At 37.0% G+C, this 21,352-nt stretch overlaps 1 protein-coding gene across 1 annotated transcript; it reads left to right on the top strand.

The window, feature by feature from the left end:
- The first annotated feature begins 5,588 nt into the window (after nucleotides 1-5,588).
- Nucleotides 5,589-20,874, top strand: ywhaqa (tyrosine 3-monooxygenase/tryptophan 5-monooxygenase activation protein, theta polypeptide a). Its single transcript, XM_067417542.1, has 6 exons — nucleotides 5,589-5,736; nucleotides 6,407-6,842; nucleotides 16,760-16,883; nucleotides 18,226-18,389; nucleotides 19,571-19,666; nucleotides 19,816-20,874. Exons 2-6 carry the CDS (start codon nucleotides 6,549-6,551, stop codon nucleotides 19,873-19,875), a joined length of 738 nt encoding a protein of 245 aa, XP_067273643.1. The 5' UTR covers nucleotides 5,589-5,736; nucleotides 6,407-6,548; the 3' UTR covers nucleotides 19,876-20,874.
- Nucleotides 20,875-21,352: the final 478 nt, after the last annotated feature.

Here is a 21,352-nt window from a genome sequence, read left to right on the forward strand (position 1 = left end):
GTAAATTATGGGGTAATTTTCTGGGTAAACTATCCCCTTAATATATAGGTACGTATAATTTCTTTTGTGTGCTTGAAGTTTTAATAGGCCTATGCCGCAAATAATCTAAAATTCAATTATAGGTTTAATAAGTTTTAATATGCCAAAAATCATGTAAAATTCAATTAAAGGTTTAATAAAAATTATAAAAATTATATATATTATTATTGTTTGTTAAAAAATTACAGAACAAATTATACGGATACCAATGTACTACTTTTTAATTATTTTTTCTTTGGTTATGAATTGCTTATCTACATAACCACAAAACAAATTTGGCTCTGTAAATGTATACATATTATAAATTCAACTCACTACACAATTTGTGATGCGATCAGACAGCTTTGTGAATGCTAACATCAATATAATTAAAGGGTGAAACGAGATAGAGGAAAGCAGAAAGGAAATTTCAGCTGCTGCCTTGATAAAGTGCATGGAGAAAAGGAGGAATGAAAAGATAAATCCCCAGAGATGTGATTCCATCAAAGCCTCTGATTCAGCTGTGTTGGATCACAGGTTCTCAGAGGACATTCATGCACAGGCACATTTAAGACGAAATACCCCACTGAATCTTATTCCACATGCTTCTTCAGAAGGATTTTTCTGATGAGTCTTGTTTTTCTGGAACATGCCTGTTTTTGGATGCTGTAAAACTGGACTGCAGTGAGGGGTTAAGAAAATAGAAATTGTACTCAGCCATGATAACAGATCTGAGTAAGCTTTGTTTCCAGGCAGGTTTTCATGAGACGAGACAACGCCCTGAGACATTTTTCCCTCTTATTCACCGAAAAAGAAACCATTACGTAATAATGCTTGTCTGTGCAGACAGTGTGAGCCGACAGCCTGACTGATCCAGTTTGTGAACATGCATGACAGCAGACGGGCTGAGAGGAGGTGGAGGAAAGATTGGAGAGGGTGTGAGCATTGCAATATGCATTTCACTAAAAGGCTTTATCTTACTGTGTAGTCACTTTGAATCACAAAACATACAGTATGATGTACTACCTTACTCACTGTCAGATTTTCCTGAGCCAAAAGATTGGTTCAACATTTAACATTAAATATAAAAAAATGTTGTCTTTTTATGTAGTTAATGAGAATACCTATCTATACTTTGATATATGAGGTAGAAATATTTAGATAGGCCTATTATAATTCAGACAAAAAACTTGATAGCATTCCATTAACATTAATTCATTTAGCAGACGCTTATACAAAACAACTTACAAATGAGGAATAAGGAATCGAGGTATACAATTAAAATAGCACTAGGTAACTTTTCAACCTTCATAATATATTTTCAAGACTCTTGTGATGATAAATCGACTTACAATAGGTTGAATGACACGTCTGCCATAGCCTGATGGGGTCTGTATCGTTTTTAATCGTACTTTTAAACTTTGGGTTTCGGGTAGTAACCCGAGAACAAAAATAAATACAAAATTCGACTGCTTTACTGCATATACGTCACTTCCACCAACACCCACACTTCCTTACATTCGTGCGAGCCCAACTTTGTTCGTTGGATAATATAGTCATGTCCGAAGCAGCACAGACAAATAAGAAAGAAAAGGTTTTGTTGAAGGAAAGCAATAAGAGGAAACGAAAAAGTGATGGGATTAAAGGCAGGACAAGGATCAACATTGGACCAGCGTTTGCTCGTCGGCGTGAGCTGAAGGAGGCGTGCACGACCGATGCTGTCCTGCTTGTTATGGTGCATGCCTACCACTCAAACATTGAACTGAAGTATCATATAGATTCTGTAAAACGGTAACCAATAGACTACTATAATGACGCTGGCTTGTAAACGTGAGCATCGTGATTATTTGGCGTTTGAAAAAAATGAAACCCATGAAATTATATTCATATGACATGCTGAAACATATGCCACTGACTGTACCTGGGATGAAGACATTTCACACGCGACGCCAGAAGAACACCTGCATGTGAACTCCTCCTGCAGTGTCCAGGGGAACTGTTAGTGATGCACCAACCCGCAGGGCCGCTTTTATGAACATATTTGGCCCGCCCCGCACCACTGTATATATTTTTACAACCGCCCCGCACCCGTGACCATTAAATAGACATACGGGGTCCAGCCGGTTATGAGACGACCCGCGCATTACTAGCTCAGGGCTATCAGGGTTGTCATGTCAACAAATGCACGCGCGATGGCATCACCTGTTGTAGGATGACAGAGCTTACGACAGTAGTTGAGGAGATTATTTTTTCCCAACTGTAGGGGGACCCCGAGAGCAAAAGTTGCCAAGTGCTGCTTTAAGGAGGTAAAAACATGAGGAGTGATAGTAATACAATGTTTCAAACATTGTCTAGAATAGTACAAGCTAGGGATATGAAATAAGTAAAAACATAGAATAATTATTATATAAAATTAGAAATTAGGTGTTCATGGAAGATATTATTTTTGATTTTCTTGAAGGTAATCAAAACAGTGATTTTTTTTTCAGTAGCTGCCAAATAAAAAAGAAAAACTTGAAATTCTCAAATTTACTAATTTTGGGATATGCAAAGTGATTATGATCACAAAGTACTTGGAAGTTATTCAAGAAACATCTTATCAAAAACATTTTTATATGGTTTAAAGATTATTCTATATCACGTATGCTATACCAATCCGGCATAACATTATGACCATTCTTAATATTGTGTTGGTCCCTCTTTTGCTGCCAAAACAGCCCTGACCCATCGAGGCATGGATTCCACTAGACCCCTCTAGGTGTGCCATGGTATCTGGCATCAATATAACCTGTAAGTTACAAGGTGGGGCCTTCATGGTTCCGACTTCTTTGTTCAGCACATCCCAGAGATGCTTGATTGGATTGAGATCAGGGGAATTTTGAGGCCAAGTCAATACCTCAAACTTGTTGTGCTCCTCAAACCATTCTTTAACCATTTTTTCTTTGTGGCATTGTCCTGCTGAAAGAGGCCACTCCCACCAGAGAATACCGTTTCCATTTAAGGGTGTACATGGTCTGCAGCAATGCTTGGGTTGGTGGTACGTGTCTAATTAACATCCACATGGATGGCAGAACCCAAGGTTTCACAGCAGAACATTGGCTGAAGCATCACACTGCCTCGGCTGGCTTGCCTTCTTCTCATCCTGGTGCCATGTGTTCCCCAGGTAAGCAACGCACACACACCCGGCACGTGATGTAAAAGAAAATGTCATCCAGGCCAACTTTTTTCCATTGCTCTGTGGTCCAGTTCTGATGCTCACATGCCCACTGTTGGCGCTTTTGGCGGTGGACAGGGGTCATCCTGACTGGTATGGCTATGCAGCCCCATGTGCAAAAAACTGTGTATTCTGACACCTTTCTATCAGAACCAGCATTAACTTATAGCTCGTCTGTTTGATAACACTTCACAGGCCAGCTTTTGCTCCCCACTTGAATCAATGAGCCTTGGCCGCCCATGACCCTGACGCATGTCGCCGGTTCACCACTGTTACTTCCTTGGACCACTTTTGATAGATACTGACAACTGCAGTCTGGGAACACCCCACAAGAGCTGCAGTTTTGGAGATGCTCTGACCCTGTCGCTAGCCATCACAATCTGGTCCTTGTCAGACTTGCTCAAATCCTTGAGCTTGCTCAAATAACTTTGGGGACAAAATGTTGCTGCGCTTATATAGCCCATCCACTAACAGGTGCCGTGATGAAGAGATAATCGGTGTTATTCACTTCACCTGTCAGTGGTCATAATTTTATGCCTGATCCGTGAATATATAATGCTTTTCTTACTGCCTTTATATTTACTTGATTTTTAATAAAAACAATATTGTTTTACCATTTCCTGTTACACAAATTATCTTGTATTATCGATATTATAAAAATAAAATAAAAAAAATCATATACAATATGTTATTTATTTTAGGGCCATCAAATTATATAAACATGATAATAAACCCATATTTTCTTGAAAGGGTACCTTAAAATGCCTACCTCATTGGTTTCATTTATCTTAGGCTTTTCTAATCAGGGGACACTTTCCCTTTCCCTCTCCTTCCGCTCTTTATGAATGTTTTAGAGCCCTGAGGCAAGAGAGGGTGCAGTGCAGCAATATAAAAACTCAAATGCCCAGCACTCATCATATGCCGACTCTCACACATTCTCCACAGCTCTCAGGCTCCATGTGAGTGTTAGATAAGCCAAGTATAGGATAGATGAGTGCTGAGGAGGCTCAGTTATTGCTCTCTATCACTGTAATATCCCCATATCATTTTAAGCCTTATAGAAGAATATAAAGTAGACTAAGTGGAAGTACGAAGTGGAAGATTAAAAAAGATTGCACAGACGTAATGCTAATGTATTAGCATCTCTGTCACCTATTCCTGTGATTCAATAAAATATGATCTGGTTGAACGATCCAATGAAAGTGAAGTACTTAAACATTGCAACATGGAGTTGAGGAATGCCATGTCATGAATCAGAAAGGCCCCATTCAGTGATAAAAACACCATACACCCATCCAGTCCATGGGGCATAACAAAAGGATGGGATTACAGGGCAAGAGATCATTCCCGGTAAGTGATCTGCAGTTTTTCCTGTTTTAGAGCAGGCCATGTGACCCATTGTGAAGTCAGACCGGAGCCGAGTGTGACCTGGAGCAAAAGGTCCTCTATTTTCAATTGTCCCCATTTTATTCCTTTTGCCAGGAATTCCTTTATTCCAGTTTTGGGCACTTCAATTTAAATTCAAGTTTGAGTACTCATTTTCTTTACTTAAAAGCTTTTATTCTTCAAAATCTTAAGTCAAAAATAATGAATATGGTTCATTGGCATGGACACAAAGTAAGTGGTAATTTTCAACCACTTTGCAGCCATTTTGAGACTTTGTTTGATTTAGGCACTGTACAGTTGCCTACATATTAAACAATGTTAACAATGTATGTCTGTTCTCTGTAAACTAGTACATCATTACTGAGACCATTTATAATGCATGATGATCCAACATCGATTAAATTAATGGACAGCTGGGCATTCTGTGTGGCATTTAAAAATTATGCACATCCTAAACTACCACTTCTTTTATATAAAAGAATATTAGATGCATATGGGTCCATAAACATTCAAATGGTATGCTACTGCAATCATTTAATATATTTCCTAAAGCGTTGATCCTGGTCCATATTTATAGTTATATGTAAATGTGTGTAACGTTACATATTTTTTTGCAAACACCTTATCAAAGCAATGCATTCCATGGGGTGTTGACAGTTAGAACACAAATGTGTCAATAAGAGAACTACACAAACTATTGCAGAGAGCGCTACATGCGAATGTAAAAGTGGATAGAACATAATTTTACAATGTTGTATATCAAACATTTTTATTCGTTTTCCGAATAAACGATCCTACTACCACGCCCGCTGAGTGCAACAAGAATCGGGGGGTCGTATCCATCGTGCTGATGACGTCCTCTCTCACTTGCTCTAATTGGCGTAAACTCCGTGGTCTCAGGCTGAACCTCCTATAGTCCCGCCTTTATTTCAATATGTTATGGACTATTGGTCAATTTATCTTGACCGACGTTAAAATGCAAGCTATATCTAAGACCTGATTGGACTTTCCTTCTAAAAGCCACGCTCCTTTTCATGTTTGGTTGAGGTGAAGGCGAATCTTTTCTCCCAAAGCGGATATAGCTTTCGCGGAGTAGCTGATTGGTACCGTTCTTCAAGGTGGGAAAATGCTCTTACTTTTTTTTGCCTTGTCGTATATTATTACTTACTCCAGTTATATAATGCATTTGGTATTGTTTGATCTTAGCGTTCGCTGCTAGGCGTTATGTTGTAAAATTCGTAAGACAAGAGTGCAGTCGTTAGCTGTCACAAGCTAACCAAATCAATTACACGCGCTCTCAGGTGAACTGGGCTTTACTTAAAGCCAATGCAAATATTTGATATTTATTGATATTATTTATCTTACACGATGCTTAAACCGTCTCACGAGCTGCGGGCAGGTTTGCTGGAAGTGACACGGAATCGTGGCGGTCGTCGTGGTTCATTAGTAGTATGTTAGCCATCGGCTGGTTAATGGGCAGTATTGGAAGAGACAGGCGTGAGTAACTCAAGCAGGAGAATGTATTTAATATTAAACATCTCTCTCTATGCTATTTGCAAAAGAGGTTAATGGGACTGTTAATACAATGACTGTATGCCTCTGAATCTCTTCATGTGGTTTTTAAATTGACAGGTTAAACAAAATGATTCTGTAGCATAACACTTTTTTTCTTAGTTAGGGTAAAAGCGGGGACATATTTTAAAATACGATATTCATAAATCTGAATAAATTGCTATGTACCGTCTGAACATGGTCTGATTTATTAAAACGTTCATAATTTACCCTCAGGTGCTCCTGGATCACTTCACCCTTACTGCTTCGGCCAGCCAGCTTGTCCTTTCCCCTGTACACACTGTTTTTCCTCTCCCTCCCCTCTTTGCTGGACTCGTCATTTCCCGGAGTTTAAACGGCCGCATCGTGCGATTAAATCATGGATAAGACGGAGCTGATTCAGAAAGCCAAGCTGGCGGAGCAGGCGGAGCGCTATGATGACATGGCCGCGTGCATGAAGCAGGTGACTGAGCAGGGAGCCGAACTCACCAACGAGGAGAGGAACCTGCTCTCCGTCGCCTACAAGAACGTCGTCGGGGCCCGGAGGTCGGCATGGAGGGTAATCTCCAGTATTGAACAGAAAACCGAGGGCAACGACAAGAAGCTTCAGATGGTGAAGGAGTACAGGGAGAAGGTGGAGAGCGAATTACGCGATATTTGCAACGAGGTTTTGGTAAGGCTGTACTCTACTCCCCCATATTGACTAGATAAATATCGTCTATAATCTTTACTCGCTATACTGTAGGGACTATACCCGAGCTAAACTACTCAATACTGTGCTGACCCTGTATTGACTAGATATCTATACTGGTTCAATATGTCTGTACCGGCCTCTATATTTGCTAAAATGCTGTAGCCTATACTCAATGCGGACTACTAACTATACAACATTTCAACACTAAATTACACGCTTAAAGTCACCAAGTCAATTCTCACATATGTATGTAATATTGCAGTATTTATTATAAATTATTTATCTGTGCACATCATTATGAAAAAAGAAATCGAAAAAATGTACACTCTTGTAATGACATCTCTTTCCTGATGATGTTTTTCGGTGAGAAGGCTGGACAACCTGTCACTTACATGAGACTGCAGCAAATAGCAAATAACAACAATTCAATCAATTCCCATATAACAATTAAGTCCTGCCCTACATATTTTATATATATATATATATATATATTTGAAAAGCTGTTTCACTCGGAAATCGCAATAAGGAAGAAATCACTATTGTACCTGCTTCCTGCCGATTTACAAGTTTGGTTTATAGCAGGTTTCTGGAAGAAAATGGTTAATGCCCTGCCCTCAGTCATCAGAGAAAAGATGCCATTGCAAGTTATTTTGATTAAAGGTTACAAAATCACGTGAGTTGCAGGGATACAACATGTGTAATAAATTTGGAAATATTAGATGTAAAATAAGAACTGTACATTGTTATTTCATGTTGTCATTTTATATGCTATTATTCATTACTATTTTAAATTATCTTATATTTTTTTATTTAACTTTTTTCCCCTTTGCCCACCTTATGCATCAGTATTACATTATGAACCATCATTATAATATATATGGAGCATTTAAGGTTTAGCGATGGCATAGTTACAGATCCCTGCTGGTGATCTACCAGTTCTGTTAGCAGTATCATTGCTAGCAGTACATGACAGATAAGCATTGAACCCAGTGGTTATGTATCCACCAACCTCATTGAATTAAGAAGAATTGTATTCATCTCAAAAGGAGGGCTGTGTTGAGCCATGGCACATTAAGAGGGGAAAACAGTCGCATACAGTGGTCCAGTGTATAGCTTGCCGTCTCATCATAGTGCTCTTGTTGTAAGAGGCTCTCATGGAACTATTAGAGAATTGATTCCTCCGAGCAGTGGTGCAGAGAGCAAGAACCAAGCCTTTAGCTTCTCACAATCGATATGTATTGCAGGCAGAAGTACAGCATCTTTCTCTTTTCCCACAGGCTGGGACCGTGAGGTTCTGTGTCATCACTATTGGATTCCCACTGTCACTCCCCTGGTAGCCCAGTCATCTTATCAAACTCGCTTAGATTCTGCTGCAGCACAGACAAGACTATTCATGTCCTGTGATGACATTGACAGACCGACAGCGAGATAGAGATAGCTTAAGTGAAAATAATAATTTTATATTCCGATCCTGTGGAGAACATGCACATATTTTTTTTTTAGTACTTACAATAAGGTTCATTAGTTAACATTATTGAACTACATTAGCTAACATGAACTGCACTTATAAATAATTTATTTATCTTTGTTAATGTAAATTTCAACATTTACTAAACTTTATTAAAATCTTGTTAACATTAGTTAAAGTGGTGATGAATTGAGAAATCAACTTTCTCTTGAGCTTTTGGTATATAAAAGGTCATGGTAATATAAGATTATCCTCTTAAGTTTCAGAGCTGAAAATGTCCTTTTTAGTCAAAGAAAAGCTTTTATAGACACCAGGTCCAGAAAATGATGGTGGGCTTCCTTACGTCATCGCACAAACAAACACACTTCTACAGCATTTGTAATTCAGTAGCCCTGCCCACCTACTCATGGAGCTGTTCAGATACTAGCCAGCAGCAATAATAATGTGGAAGAAGATAGCAAGATATTTTGGAAGAACACAGTTGCTTCCTTTGGATCATAATATTAGGAATGTGTGATACTTAATTTATTTTTAATGAAGTTCCAGCTCACGTGGGGAAGAATGTTTTTGTTCGCTTCATTTCACTGCGGAATCGTTTGTAAAAAAAGCAGTGTTGGGAAAACTACTCTGAAACTGTAGCTTTACAAGCTACTTGTAAATTAAAGTAGTTAAGTTACATTCAAGCTACCATTTTGAAAAGGTAGTTAGCTACACTACAAGTTACGATCAAAAAGTAGCTAGCTACATTAAAACTACTTGGGTTGATTTGGGACACTTTTCCCCAGTCATTTCAAAGGCAAAAACTGTCAGAATCATTTGAATAATTGATACAGTAAACACAATAATCTAATATAGCCTATATCTCAAACTGACTGTCAAAGTGCAACATGGCTACACATTTAACATCAGTGCAAGAACAAAATGTATGCAACTTAAATGAAATATTTAGGAGTCAGGATAAGGTTTACCACCATCAAACAAACCAAATGTGGGACAATGTGAGATGTTAGCAACACTAAAACATAACCTGAAACTATTATATAATACCTTAGTTAATAAAAACATTAAAATAATATTTTGTTCTTTAGTCCCAGAAAACACCATTATCATAACATGTCTTTATTCAAGGCAGCAGGCATCATGTAGATTAACTATTTTTGAAAGAGTTCTGACCAAGTCCAACTAAAAATCAACAAAATAAATAATGAACAAATATAAATCAACATTAAATTAGTTAATTGACAGTTTTTTTATATTTATTTATATTATATATTAACAATATAATCAATTTACTGAATTATCCAGTAGTTTTCTGAACACATGCATTTATTAATATGATAATTAAAAACTAACAGACTGATGGAAATGTGGGACATTTTCTCAATATGCGACGTGCGGGACAAGGGGTGAAAATGCTGTAGCCTACGGTACACGCAAAACGGGATGGGTAATCACTCTAAGGATTAGTCTAAAATGCAGGTTAAACTCACAGTACATGCAGTGATGGAGCGCAGCGTTACGGACAGAACCGCTGTGAGTATCATGAGCTGCTCGCGTGAACGGTGCAGACGCTTTGCTTGCTTATTTATTTATTTCGAATGGTTTCGTTTAAAAGTGTACATTTCGAGCTTTCTATAGCCTACATATGATATATCTCATGTCTGTGAGGCAAGTAGCCTGCTGAGTTTTGGTTTATTTACGATGTTGTTTTACCGCTGAGCAGCGCGTCTGCATACAGCGGATTATTGAGCGTCCGTCACACCGCTCAGTTCAGCTCCGCTCGTTCTCGTCGGTCGTCAGATTCAGAACCCAAAACTGAATGTAGCTTTTGGTCGCGCTACTCTGTATAATGTATAATGTAGTTAGCTACTGGAAAAGCTACACTGTTTTAAAAGTAACTGAGCTACTAAAAAATGTAGTTAAGCTAGTAGCGTCGCTACTTGTAGTTCGCTACTGCCCAACACTGAAAAAAAGTCTCAAGTGCTGGATTTGCAGACACAATGTTGTGGCTTCTATATTGGATCCGACAGGAATGGTGCAACAAACTTATGTGAGTAAAACGTCTTTTTTTTAAAATATGTAGACATAATAGTAGTCCCGGGGCTGTCTTTTCTAGACAGGCTACCAAAACGTCGCAGAAATTCTTTCTTGATCTGGACGTGTGTGTGTGTTCGCGCTTACCAATCGTGCGGGCCATCTAATAGAGAAATAATATTCCAATCAATTGAGGGTGGATGAGAAATAAATCGTGTTTGTTTGGTAAAGACATTTACGATATCTGTGGTCGAGAGAATCATTGCAGTTACCGCTTTAATAATCTCTGCCTCATGTGAACTGAACTGTGAACTGACAGTTCACATACTCATATTCATATACCGGTAATTTACACTCTTCTAATGACACTTCTTTTCTGATGATGTTTTTCGTTATTCATCCATGAAATTTATATTTGATAGAATATAGATTCATATTTTTATATTTTCAGATATTGAATATGAATTTTCACTTTCATATTCACATATGACAGCGGAGCTGAAGCCCATTAAATATGCAAATCTTCGCCAATCCTAGCCATGGGTGTTTACTTCCAAGTCTCCAGTGCATCATGCCCATCAAAACCCAGCGTTTAGGAGAGAGCCTCAAAACCACTGTAGAAAATAACCTATTACTTATTAGATATGATGTTTTTGAATGTAAAAACCACAGACGTCATTAGTTGACCTCAGACAACTGTATAAAAAAAGGAAAAAAGCCAGTTCATGACACTGTGAGGACAATGCACTGTGAACTAACATGAACAAGCCATGTTGTATGCTGTAGATGAACAAATACAGTCACAAATGTATTGCTCGTTGTTTGTTAACTAATGAAACCTTATTGTAAAGTTAGCGTTTTTTTCTTTTTAAATGCATTGTTTGCTGAAAGTCGATGTTGTTTCATATCACAATTTTTTTCCACAGAATAAAGCCAGTGTGTGTAGAATCCCCCTTTTGTCAGAGAAAATAATGAAAGAGATTCAGTTTTGTAGTGACAACCCTTTGAAATGCTTTGTCATTTTAAAGGCCCACTGAAGTGCCTTGGAACGCGCTGCATTATTCAATGTGTTGACGTAATTTCCCCTGAAACGGCTCCAGCTGTTAGCAGCTCCTCTCCTTTTTTGAAAAAGCCAATAGCGTTTCAGTTTGACTAGAGTCTTTCTGTTTGGTAAAACTAGTTTCCTCTAACCGTTTATCATCATAATCTCCTCCATATCGCTTTGAAATGCAGCATTCTGTGCAGAATTGGTCTGATGTTTTGTTGTCTGTGATCTGCGCTGCATCTAAATCTGTCTAACTGTTTAGACTAGAGCCGTGTGTGTGTGTGTGTGTGTGTGTGTGCGTGCTGCTGCGGTGCGTAAAACTAATGTGAAATTAGAAAGACTTCGCCTTAGGCATGTGCCGATATATATTTTTCATGTTGCGATTAATTGCTGACGTTTTATCACGATATACGATATTATCACGATATTGAAATAAGTTGCAAAAAAAAGGGTTGCCATAGCATAACTGCTTTAATTAAGGACTATTTTAGTAATAACTGAATGTTTAAATACAATAATGCACCAAAAATAATTTGCTCTGGAATTTTTTTTAAGAGAAATCAATGTTGAGTGGTCTCTTGATTTTTTTCAGACCTGTAAAAGTACAATTTTCAAACAGATTAAAGTGCAAAAGAATTAGGCTATAAAGAACAACAGGTAACAAATTACAAGGTCTCATTATTTAATGCATTAACTAAGATTGAGCAACAGCTACATTTGGTACAGAAAGTATGTGTTTGGTAATGTTAGATAAGAAATACTGATCATTGTTAGTTTTATCTTAGGTCCATTAAAAAATGTTACTTTGATTTTAATGTTATTAAACAGCAAGAAATTAACATTACTTAGAATAATTAATTCTTTTTAAGTATTTTTCATTGTCAGTTTGGTAATAATAAATTAACATGTTAACTAATGAAGTCGTATGTCTCAAAGTTTTACTGAACAATAACAAATAATTAGAACAGTTCTAATTATTAGGGCATGTTGTAGTCCAGATTAAAACATAAAAATGTTTAAGCTTGAAAATAAATAGGCTATTGAGTCTTTAAGTATTAAGTATTAGGTGCTGTGATGAACATTGAGATTACAAAAAACGAATGGCAGTTTTAAAAACTCCTTCACTAGCGCGGATGCTTTTGTTTGCGGGGTTTTTGGGGTAACCGTTGCATTCTGCCGTTCATCAGCGCCCTCTGCTGTCACTGAGAGGCACTTCAGCAGTGCGTCTCCTTCACCTGTTCAGTCATGTGCACGTAGGGCTTGTTTACATCTGAGCGCGTCCATTTGACGCAGAACAGCTGTGTTGAGCATTTATACGGTTGATGGGCAAAGTATTCTTCAGTGCATTATAAAAAAAAATATTAATTGTTAATAAATTATTTACGATATTTTAAAGTGCCCACGATAACAATATCGTGCATATTCATTATCGTGATAAATCACATTATCGAAAATCGGCACGTCTACTTCTCCTCAACTGAAAACATTTTTACACTGAATCGTTTCCTATCACAAATATAGTGTGCTATGTGCCTTTAACCATGTATAAATTAGTAAATGTGTGAACAACTGACCGATTTCAGCTGCAAATTCAGCAGTGTAGGGGGCGGGCTTTAGATTCTAAAGAGCATTTGATTGGACAGAAGAGTCGATGATGTCATCAAAATCTGTAACTAAGTTTTGAATGCGTATATCTCCTAAATACAAATTCTCATTTGTTTTGGAACACACCTGCATATTCATAACTTTAAGGGTAACATAGTCAAACTAAAAGCTTAAACACTTCGATTTTGATTTCAGTGGGCCTTTAAGAGAGAAAATATATCTGGTCTGTTGCATTTCACTACTCTGACGATTCCTGCAATAATTCATGAATTATTGTTCATTAAATCAGGTGACCAGATCACAAGAATGCAAAGTGTTTTCTTTTATATTGCAAGAGAAGAAAAATACAAAAAAGAGCTTGCAGCAGAGCATTTGCTGAGACTTAAAATTGAAATAGAAATAGTTGTTTATTAGAAATAACAAATGTTGGTCTAATTTACTGACAGATAAAAGGGATTGGGGTAGGGCATGGAAAATGTTTAACCCAGGCTGTCATGGTGGATAATGATACTTTAGTTGTGACTTTATAAAGGTTTGTCTTTTAAACCAGCTTGAAAGGAGCAAATAATTTGGCAGCAGTTCAGCTCGCTGATGGGTCTTCATCTTCCATTATCTGCATCTTTCTCAAGTCTAATAAAGACACTTTTAGAGTTGTCACATGCTGCAGATAGAAAATATTTGTGGTTGGAAACTAATTACATCAGCTACTAAAAGTAGTAGTTAAGACTGTTTCCGTTAAGGTGCTTTGCCTTGCATTTGACTGTTTTAGTGTGCATTTTATTTTAATAGCGCGGTTAGTTTCAGGATTGTGTCTTGCTAATCAGTCTGAGTGAAGGGGTATCCTTAACACGAGGGGCCCATTCTGTAATGGGAGTAATTGTGTGTATGCGTACTTTAGGCTACATGCCGCACAATCTGGCAGGAAATGGACATCCACATCATCATGTCAGCCACTGTTTTCTCTGCATCTCTTTATGCTGAAGAGAATGGGAGGAGAGGGCATTTAAAGAGCTGGTTTCCTGTCAGACAAAGAAAAGAGAGTTCATGAAGATTGGAAGGTCAGGGGCCACTGACACACAGGGAGGATATTCATTGGAGTGTAGTGTAAAGGGCATGACTCGATGAAGTCTCATTGTCTAAAGGGTGAATATCGTGGGGTCAAGGTTGTTGTTAGTTAATAACATGGCCCAGTTTGCCCCTGCTGGTAGATTCTGTGACTACAACATGTGACTGCAAATGGGTCTTTGTAGTACATTGATTGATATACAAAGCTACATTTGAATTGCAAACAGTGTTGTGTTAAATTTTTTAAATTATAATTGTATTTAAAAATTATTTTAAATTGAACTAAAGATAAAAATAAACTATTACTTATGTCCCCAGCCAAGTATTACAGTTACTAAAACGGAAATGTAAAAATGAGTTTTATATAGAAAATTAAAAATATAAAAATAATATTCTATATATATTTCTATCGAGGGATATGCAGTGCCATCACTTCCCACCAGAGCCCATCTTCCTCCTGGAGAACAGGGGTAAAACAAATTCTCTTCTGAAATTAAAAGCAGTTGGACTCAAACATGTTCATTTAAACTGATTCTATTAAAGAACTCTTATCATTTTTATTTTTTATTTAAATATCTAAACTTGCTTTGTAAGGTAACTGGATTTGTCTAACATTATCTAACATCCCCTTTGTAGAACACATTTAAAAAAAGATTTGCCACACATTATGTAACTGTAATTTTAAGAACTGAACATTTATAAATGATAGCTATAATCAATTCAAATTATAAGTTTTATAATAGTATACAAATAATACTAAAATAACGCTGAATATAATCTGTCTCGCAAACAACTTAATTTAAAACAGGGGCAAATGTCTATTTCAGTGTGTTTCAATGTGAATGGTGTAGTGTAGCAGCTACAACGCTGAACGCTGCTGCTTCAAGCAACATAACAAGTATAACAAATAACCTTTCACCATTTTGCCCTTGAAGAAGGCACTTAACCTCCGGTTCCTTCGGGGGAAATGACTACCTATTTGTTTTGAGTCATGCTAGTTTCATCATTAGACTTCCACAGATTGCTTTCTCATAAAGACACATCAAAATCCATTTATTTAAAATGTCTCTAACTGTGGCTACACTTTGCAGAAGATTCGGTATCAGTTCCTTTTTTTTTTTCTTCAGCTGGACTTAAGTGTACATGGCTGCATAAATTCATGGCTCTCATAAAATCCTGTTCCAGTTTTTTTTAAGGTGGTTCCAGCTGTATTACTGGTTAGTAAACAGGAATGTGATCCCTAGCTTCATTGACATTAGAGCTGTGCTGATCATCTGTTAGACTGATTAATGTGTAGAGTGGGGTTAAATGTCACGCTTGCTTTATTGACATTTGGCATTTTAATTTTAGTTGCCGTTAACAGCAGGCAGTAAACACTGTTTAAACAATGTTCATTAGGAAATTGAACGTGAAAGTTTTGGTTTTTATCCTTCCTAATATTACACAGTTTTTCGGGGGCCTGTAGGATTGTTCCATTGGTGCCTGATTGTTGGAATGAACTAACTGATGGCATGATATCTGAATGTGGCATAAAACAGACTACTGTTCAAAAGTGTTTAAACTTTTATTCAACAAGGACATTGCAATTTATCAAATTAAGATGATACGATTAATGCTGTTCTTTTGAACTTTGTTCTTCAAAGAATCCTGGAAACAACGCATCACTGTTTCTACAAATCCGAACAACATTGTTTTCAACATTGACAATAATAAGAAATGTTTCTCGAGCAGAAAATCTGCATATTAGAATGATTTCTGAAGGATCATGTGACACTGATGACTGGAGTAATGATGCTGAAAAATCAGCTTTGTCATTAGAGGTATTCATTTATATATTAAAATCTAAGCTTTATCTAATTCAATTTAAAGTAGCTGTTTCTGAGTGTTCAGAAACAGTTACTTTTCATGTCAGATATTTAAATGTTTTATGGCTGGAAAAAGTCCAGAAAGCATAATGATTTCTTCACTAAGATAACTTGTTTCTTTTTTTTTCTTTTTTTTATTGCCCCTGACATCCGGATCTGCGTTGTCATGAGGGGTGTGTTGCAGTGCTCAGGCGTGCTGTTAAATCAGGCATTAGGAAGCACATGTGATGTGGCTTCTGCTCTGGCCCCACATGACCCTGTGGTCGCACAGTCAGAGTACCATGACTGCCCTCTTTAGAATAAATGCACTGATGTCAGTCTTCTACTTTTTCGTTTCTCCATTTGTTCTTTTTCATTATTTTCCTTTGAATTATTTTCTTTTGTTCTTAGTTCCCCCTTTCTTTCACATTAGGGAAATGTACACCATTGGCTCTGCAGATCTAAAATGACAGACTAAGCAGTGAAAGGGCTAGGTTGTCACACAGGAAGTCTGCACCATTCTTTGCTTTTCAGTTGTTTTTATGGTTGTTTGCATGGTTTGCCTACCAGCGCCACTGAGCCACCAACGCCCAGAATGTGGTAAACTGGGGAAGATGCTGAATGTCTGTGTACTTGACTCAAACTGGAGTGAATTACAGTATAAAAGACAACTGACTTTGTGCATACTTTTGTAATGGATATTTCATGTTTAAAAAAATGCTGCCATTTCCATCTTAATTAGTTGATCGCATCAGTTGTAGCGGGTTTGTTTAAAGTAGATAAACATGCTCTCTCTGTGTCTTTCCTTACACTTTCTTTCTTTCCCCACCCTCAGGGACTGCTGGGCAAATATTTGATCGAGAACTCAACAAATCCCGAGAGCAAAGTCTTCTATTTAAAGATGAAGGGTGACTACTTCAGATATCTTGCAGAGGTTGCTTCTGGAGATGACAGGAAGGGTAAGAGTCTAACTTCATTTCTGCTATAAAGGAATAGTGTATATGCCTTTTGTTTTCTCAGTGCATTTAGAACCTGGTGGCGCTGCACAATTCTGGATAAATTCTTTAAAATAAAGATAGGTTTTAAGTCATCACTGGTTTCATTACTGGATGAATTGCCTTTTTTGATCAAATCCCTTTAATTAAGGATTCAATGACATCGATTTTTAAGAGTATTGCACCTACTGGTGCAGATGTAATAGATAATGATGATAGTGTTTCATACCTATACATGATAGCTGCTTTCACTGGGTCTGTGGCAGAGCCAATGCAGATTTGATCACTGTGATTGTACTTGTCAAAGGTTTAATAGACAGCTCTAGGACCTGGAATGCCTCCTATTTAAGCACAAATGTTTCTATCTCAGATGTGAATTAAAAAAATAAAATCTGTATTTGGGAGACCATGTCAATGCTGCATCTTGTGCTTTGCTCTAGGCTAAATTGGGTCTGTGGGCTTCAAATTCTGGATGAATGAGTTTGGGTTCTATGCAGAGTATTTAGCTGCCTTAGGCCATTTTCTGCACCCTCCTTGAGTCAGCTGCTTGTCCTTCTGGGAGACAGTCTTCTGGGGCTTTTTATTCCCCTTCTGGCAGGCTACAGAACGGGAGCAGTCATGGAGAACCAGTTTAGAATATGCCTCCACTAATGTTTCCCAGCATCTTATTCTGGAGAAGTACATTTCACCATCTTGACCTTTTAATCAACTTACGGTCTCTGATTTAAAACGAATGCCTGTTTTTGTATGTTTTGTATTTTAGATGTCTTCAGATTTTACCAGGGTATAATTGATAATGTGTGTTGTTACTTATGCTATCAGTCTGTTAGCTTAAAGGAATAATTCACTCAATTTACATTTTGCCAGTCAATTTTTAAAATAAAATAAATTTAAGCCTAAATTAAATCCGTTCATCATATCAAGCGATTGTGTCTTTTCAGAAGACTAAATCATTCAATTCATATGGGTTGGTTTTATAGATTGTCAATGAAGGGATGGAAATCTCTCAAAGTACATTACAAATGTTATTTGTGTTCTGAATATGAATATTAAAGCAGTGATTCTCAAATAGTGGGCCAAGGAACATTGTGGGGTCTCTGCAATCTTCCAGGGGTGCCCAATAAGTCTTAAAATTATGTTTACAAAAACTAAGATGTACCACATTAAACTGACATATTTTGGAGTTTATTTTATTCTTGCATGGGTCATTATCAAAATGGTCCAGATTCCTAGAGCTTTGTATTTGAGAAGGCTATCACTAATATTTTGTCATAACTTTTTATTTTTTTTACTTTTGTCCCTACAGAGACGATAACCAACTCTCAAGGCGCCTACCAGGATGCGTTTGACATCAGTAAGAAGGAGATGCAGCCCACACACCCCATCCGTCTGGGACTGGCTCTCAACTTCTCTGTCTTCTACTATGAGATCCTTAACTCTCCTGAGCAGGCCTGCGCTCTGGCCAAACAAGTATGTTTATAGATTAAATTGATTTGTTGAATCGGTTTGTGTATTTGTTTATATAAAAATTCTGTAATTTACTCATGTTGTTCCAAACCCCTAAAGGTTAATTTTAAAATTAAGATATTATTAATGGAACCTGAAAAGTTTCTGCCGCATCATTGAAAGTCCAGATAGTCAACATTGTGACACAATTTTATAGAGCCCCCATAAATTGAATCCATTTGGATTGAGGGCATTATTCCAAGTCTTGCAAAGAGATACAATCACTTAATATATTCTTTAAAATAAAGATTACAATTCTAAACAGACTTTAAAAAATATATATTTTTTTAAATTGGTTTGAATGAATGATTCAATGAATCAATCATAAATACTTCACTAGTTTCAATACTGCATAAATCACCTTTTTTTTAAACAAATTTCTTAAATGATTCAATGACGAATAGATTTTTTTAATAGTCACTTTTCGCCACCTACTGGTGTAATGATATAATTGTTGCTCTCCCTGGGTCTGCGGCAGAGCCAATGCAGTCTTGTGAAAAGATACAATCTTTTTTTGATGAAGGATTTAATGTAGTCTTTTAATTACATTTAAACAATGATGGACGCATACATCTGGCTCATCGCATTTGGTAAACACAGAAGCTTAAATGTGAGTGTATGATGTGTTAGAACTAATTGTATGCTTTTGTGTGACGTATGTGTGCTTGTATGTAAATAATATCCTAAATTTAAATCTCTTCATCATATAAAGCGATCATATCTCTTCAAGCGACAGAAGCATCTCAGGCTTCAATAAAAATATTTTGGGTTTTGGAATGACATGAGGGGTGAGTAAATGATGATAAATTATTTATTTGTGGACGAGCACTCCCTTCAATGGTCACCCCCCGACGTATCAGCTTCTATCTGAGTTTGGGGTGGGACTACCTGTAATAGGCTTTTTAGCAGGGAATTTTCCCAAAATGATGCCAGAAGGGATTTTTGACATTCTTTTAGGTGGTGGTAGTTGCTACACCTTTAATTAAACCTTTAACTCAGTGAAGGGGAAATTTCTATAGAAAAGTGACTTGCTTGTCCTTCTGGATTTGAACTTTTCTTTGAACTTCATCAGGCATGCGGTTCACATACCAGGGGTTTGACTGTTTGTTCACATACCTTAACTTAATGTGGCCTTGTGCTTGCAGGCCTTTGATGAAGCCATTGCAGAGCTGGATACACTGAACGAAGACTCGTACAAAGACAGCACACTTATCATGCAGCTGCTCAGAGACAACCTCACAGTAAGCTTCAAATAAAACCTACACAAATTGTCTTCTCTGAGACTCTGGAATGCAGATTTGATTAGTTAAATTACAATCATTTTCATTTATTATTCAAACTATAGATGCTCAGAATTCAATAACACACATTTGTCCTTTTTTGTTATCAGTTATGGACCTCTGACAATGCTGCAGATGAAGGGGAAGGAGGAGAAGGAGGAGAGAACTAAACGCCCACATCTCTCCACAGATTAAAGAAAAAGACAAATTTTTACACTTCTTCATTCCTTATCATTTCACTTATAATTATTCTAGCCATGTTAAAGCCCATGACCATTATCAGTAAGCTGTGAGTGTGGGATTTCCAATCAGTCTGTTTTTGTTTCTTTTTTTCTCTCTCCATTTTTCCACCACCTGGCTCGTGGTTGTAATGAAAGTAAATATTAAGTTAAAGTAACATCTCCATTCCTCAGTTGTGTGTTTGTGTCCTTTGGCCTTCTTTATGTGCAGTGACTGCTGTAGAAAAGTATTAGCCTCACATAAAATCAATTGTCCTTTGTGACAGCAACTAGTGTGTATATTCTGGTAAACTGAAATATTGGAAGTGTTGGTCACAAAATGCAGAGCGTTTTGCCTCAAGCATGGCTAGTTCCTGTCCTGCTATATCACTTTCCATTATACGTCTCTCTAGGGAAATCAACATACACTTGAATGAGATAAATGTATTGTTGACTGTCATAGTGTTGGCTTACAATGGGCCTGTGCTTTAGTATTGATAGCAAGAAGGCTGTTTTCTGATGTACCAAGTCAGCTAGCATTGCTCAGCCAAGTATGCACTTTTCATTGACCATTTGAATCATGTCTTCATCTTGAAGGTCACGAAACACTCCTGTCTGGTTATGGTTTTCACTTGAATGTGTTACCTTGCAATGGCTTGTGATTTGAAAAAAAGAAAGAAAAAAAAATCATGCATGCCCATTTTTCAATATACACTGGAATGGGAACCAATACTGCATACATGTTCCACCATTTGGTTAAGTACTTTTCATTGCAGGTTTATGCACATGTTGAGAGGATGTTTGATTTGTCAAGTGATGTCAATAGTTATTTGGACCACTGTTGTGTTTTTGCTAATCATTGACTGTAGTCCCCCAAAGCCTTGTGAAAATGTACAAGCCCTACATTACAGCTATGTAACCTGAATTAAAATGACCATTTTATAAACCATACAGTTTTGTCTTGAATATTTTGCTTTATCTCAGTTTGTCCTGGTGACTGATAATGTGATGCATTTTAAATGGGTTTCTTTAATAGTGGCTATATAATTTTTACGGAATTCGTGATACTGCTTTAAATATAGTTCCTATTGAAATAGGAAGCTAATGTTTTCCCCTTTGGCCAGTAGTATTTTAAAATAATGATTAAGTGCAGGATGAATTTTTATTTAATTTATTTTTTTATTTTTTGTGCTAAATTTTCCAGAAGCGCAAACGATACATGATGGGGGTTAACTATAAATATTACAGCACAATTCGGCTGTTTTCGCCTTAATTCTTTATACATAGTTTAACACTTTGAAAATAATTAGTACTTATACAAATAGTGAATTCTTTTAGCTTATGATAATAGCTACCTAGTTACAGTTACTTGTATAGTGACCTCCAAATGAGTCTATAGACGCTAGGCTGAATTTCATAGGGTTTGAGG

The sequence above is a fragment of the Pseudorasbora parva genome, chromosome 15 (genome assembly GCF_024679245.1).
Source record: "Pseudorasbora parva isolate DD20220531a chromosome 15, ASM2467924v1, whole genome shotgun sequence".
In the NCBI taxonomy this organism is placed as follows: Eukaryota; Metazoa; Chordata; class Actinopteri; order Cypriniformes; family Gobionidae; genus Pseudorasbora; species Pseudorasbora parva.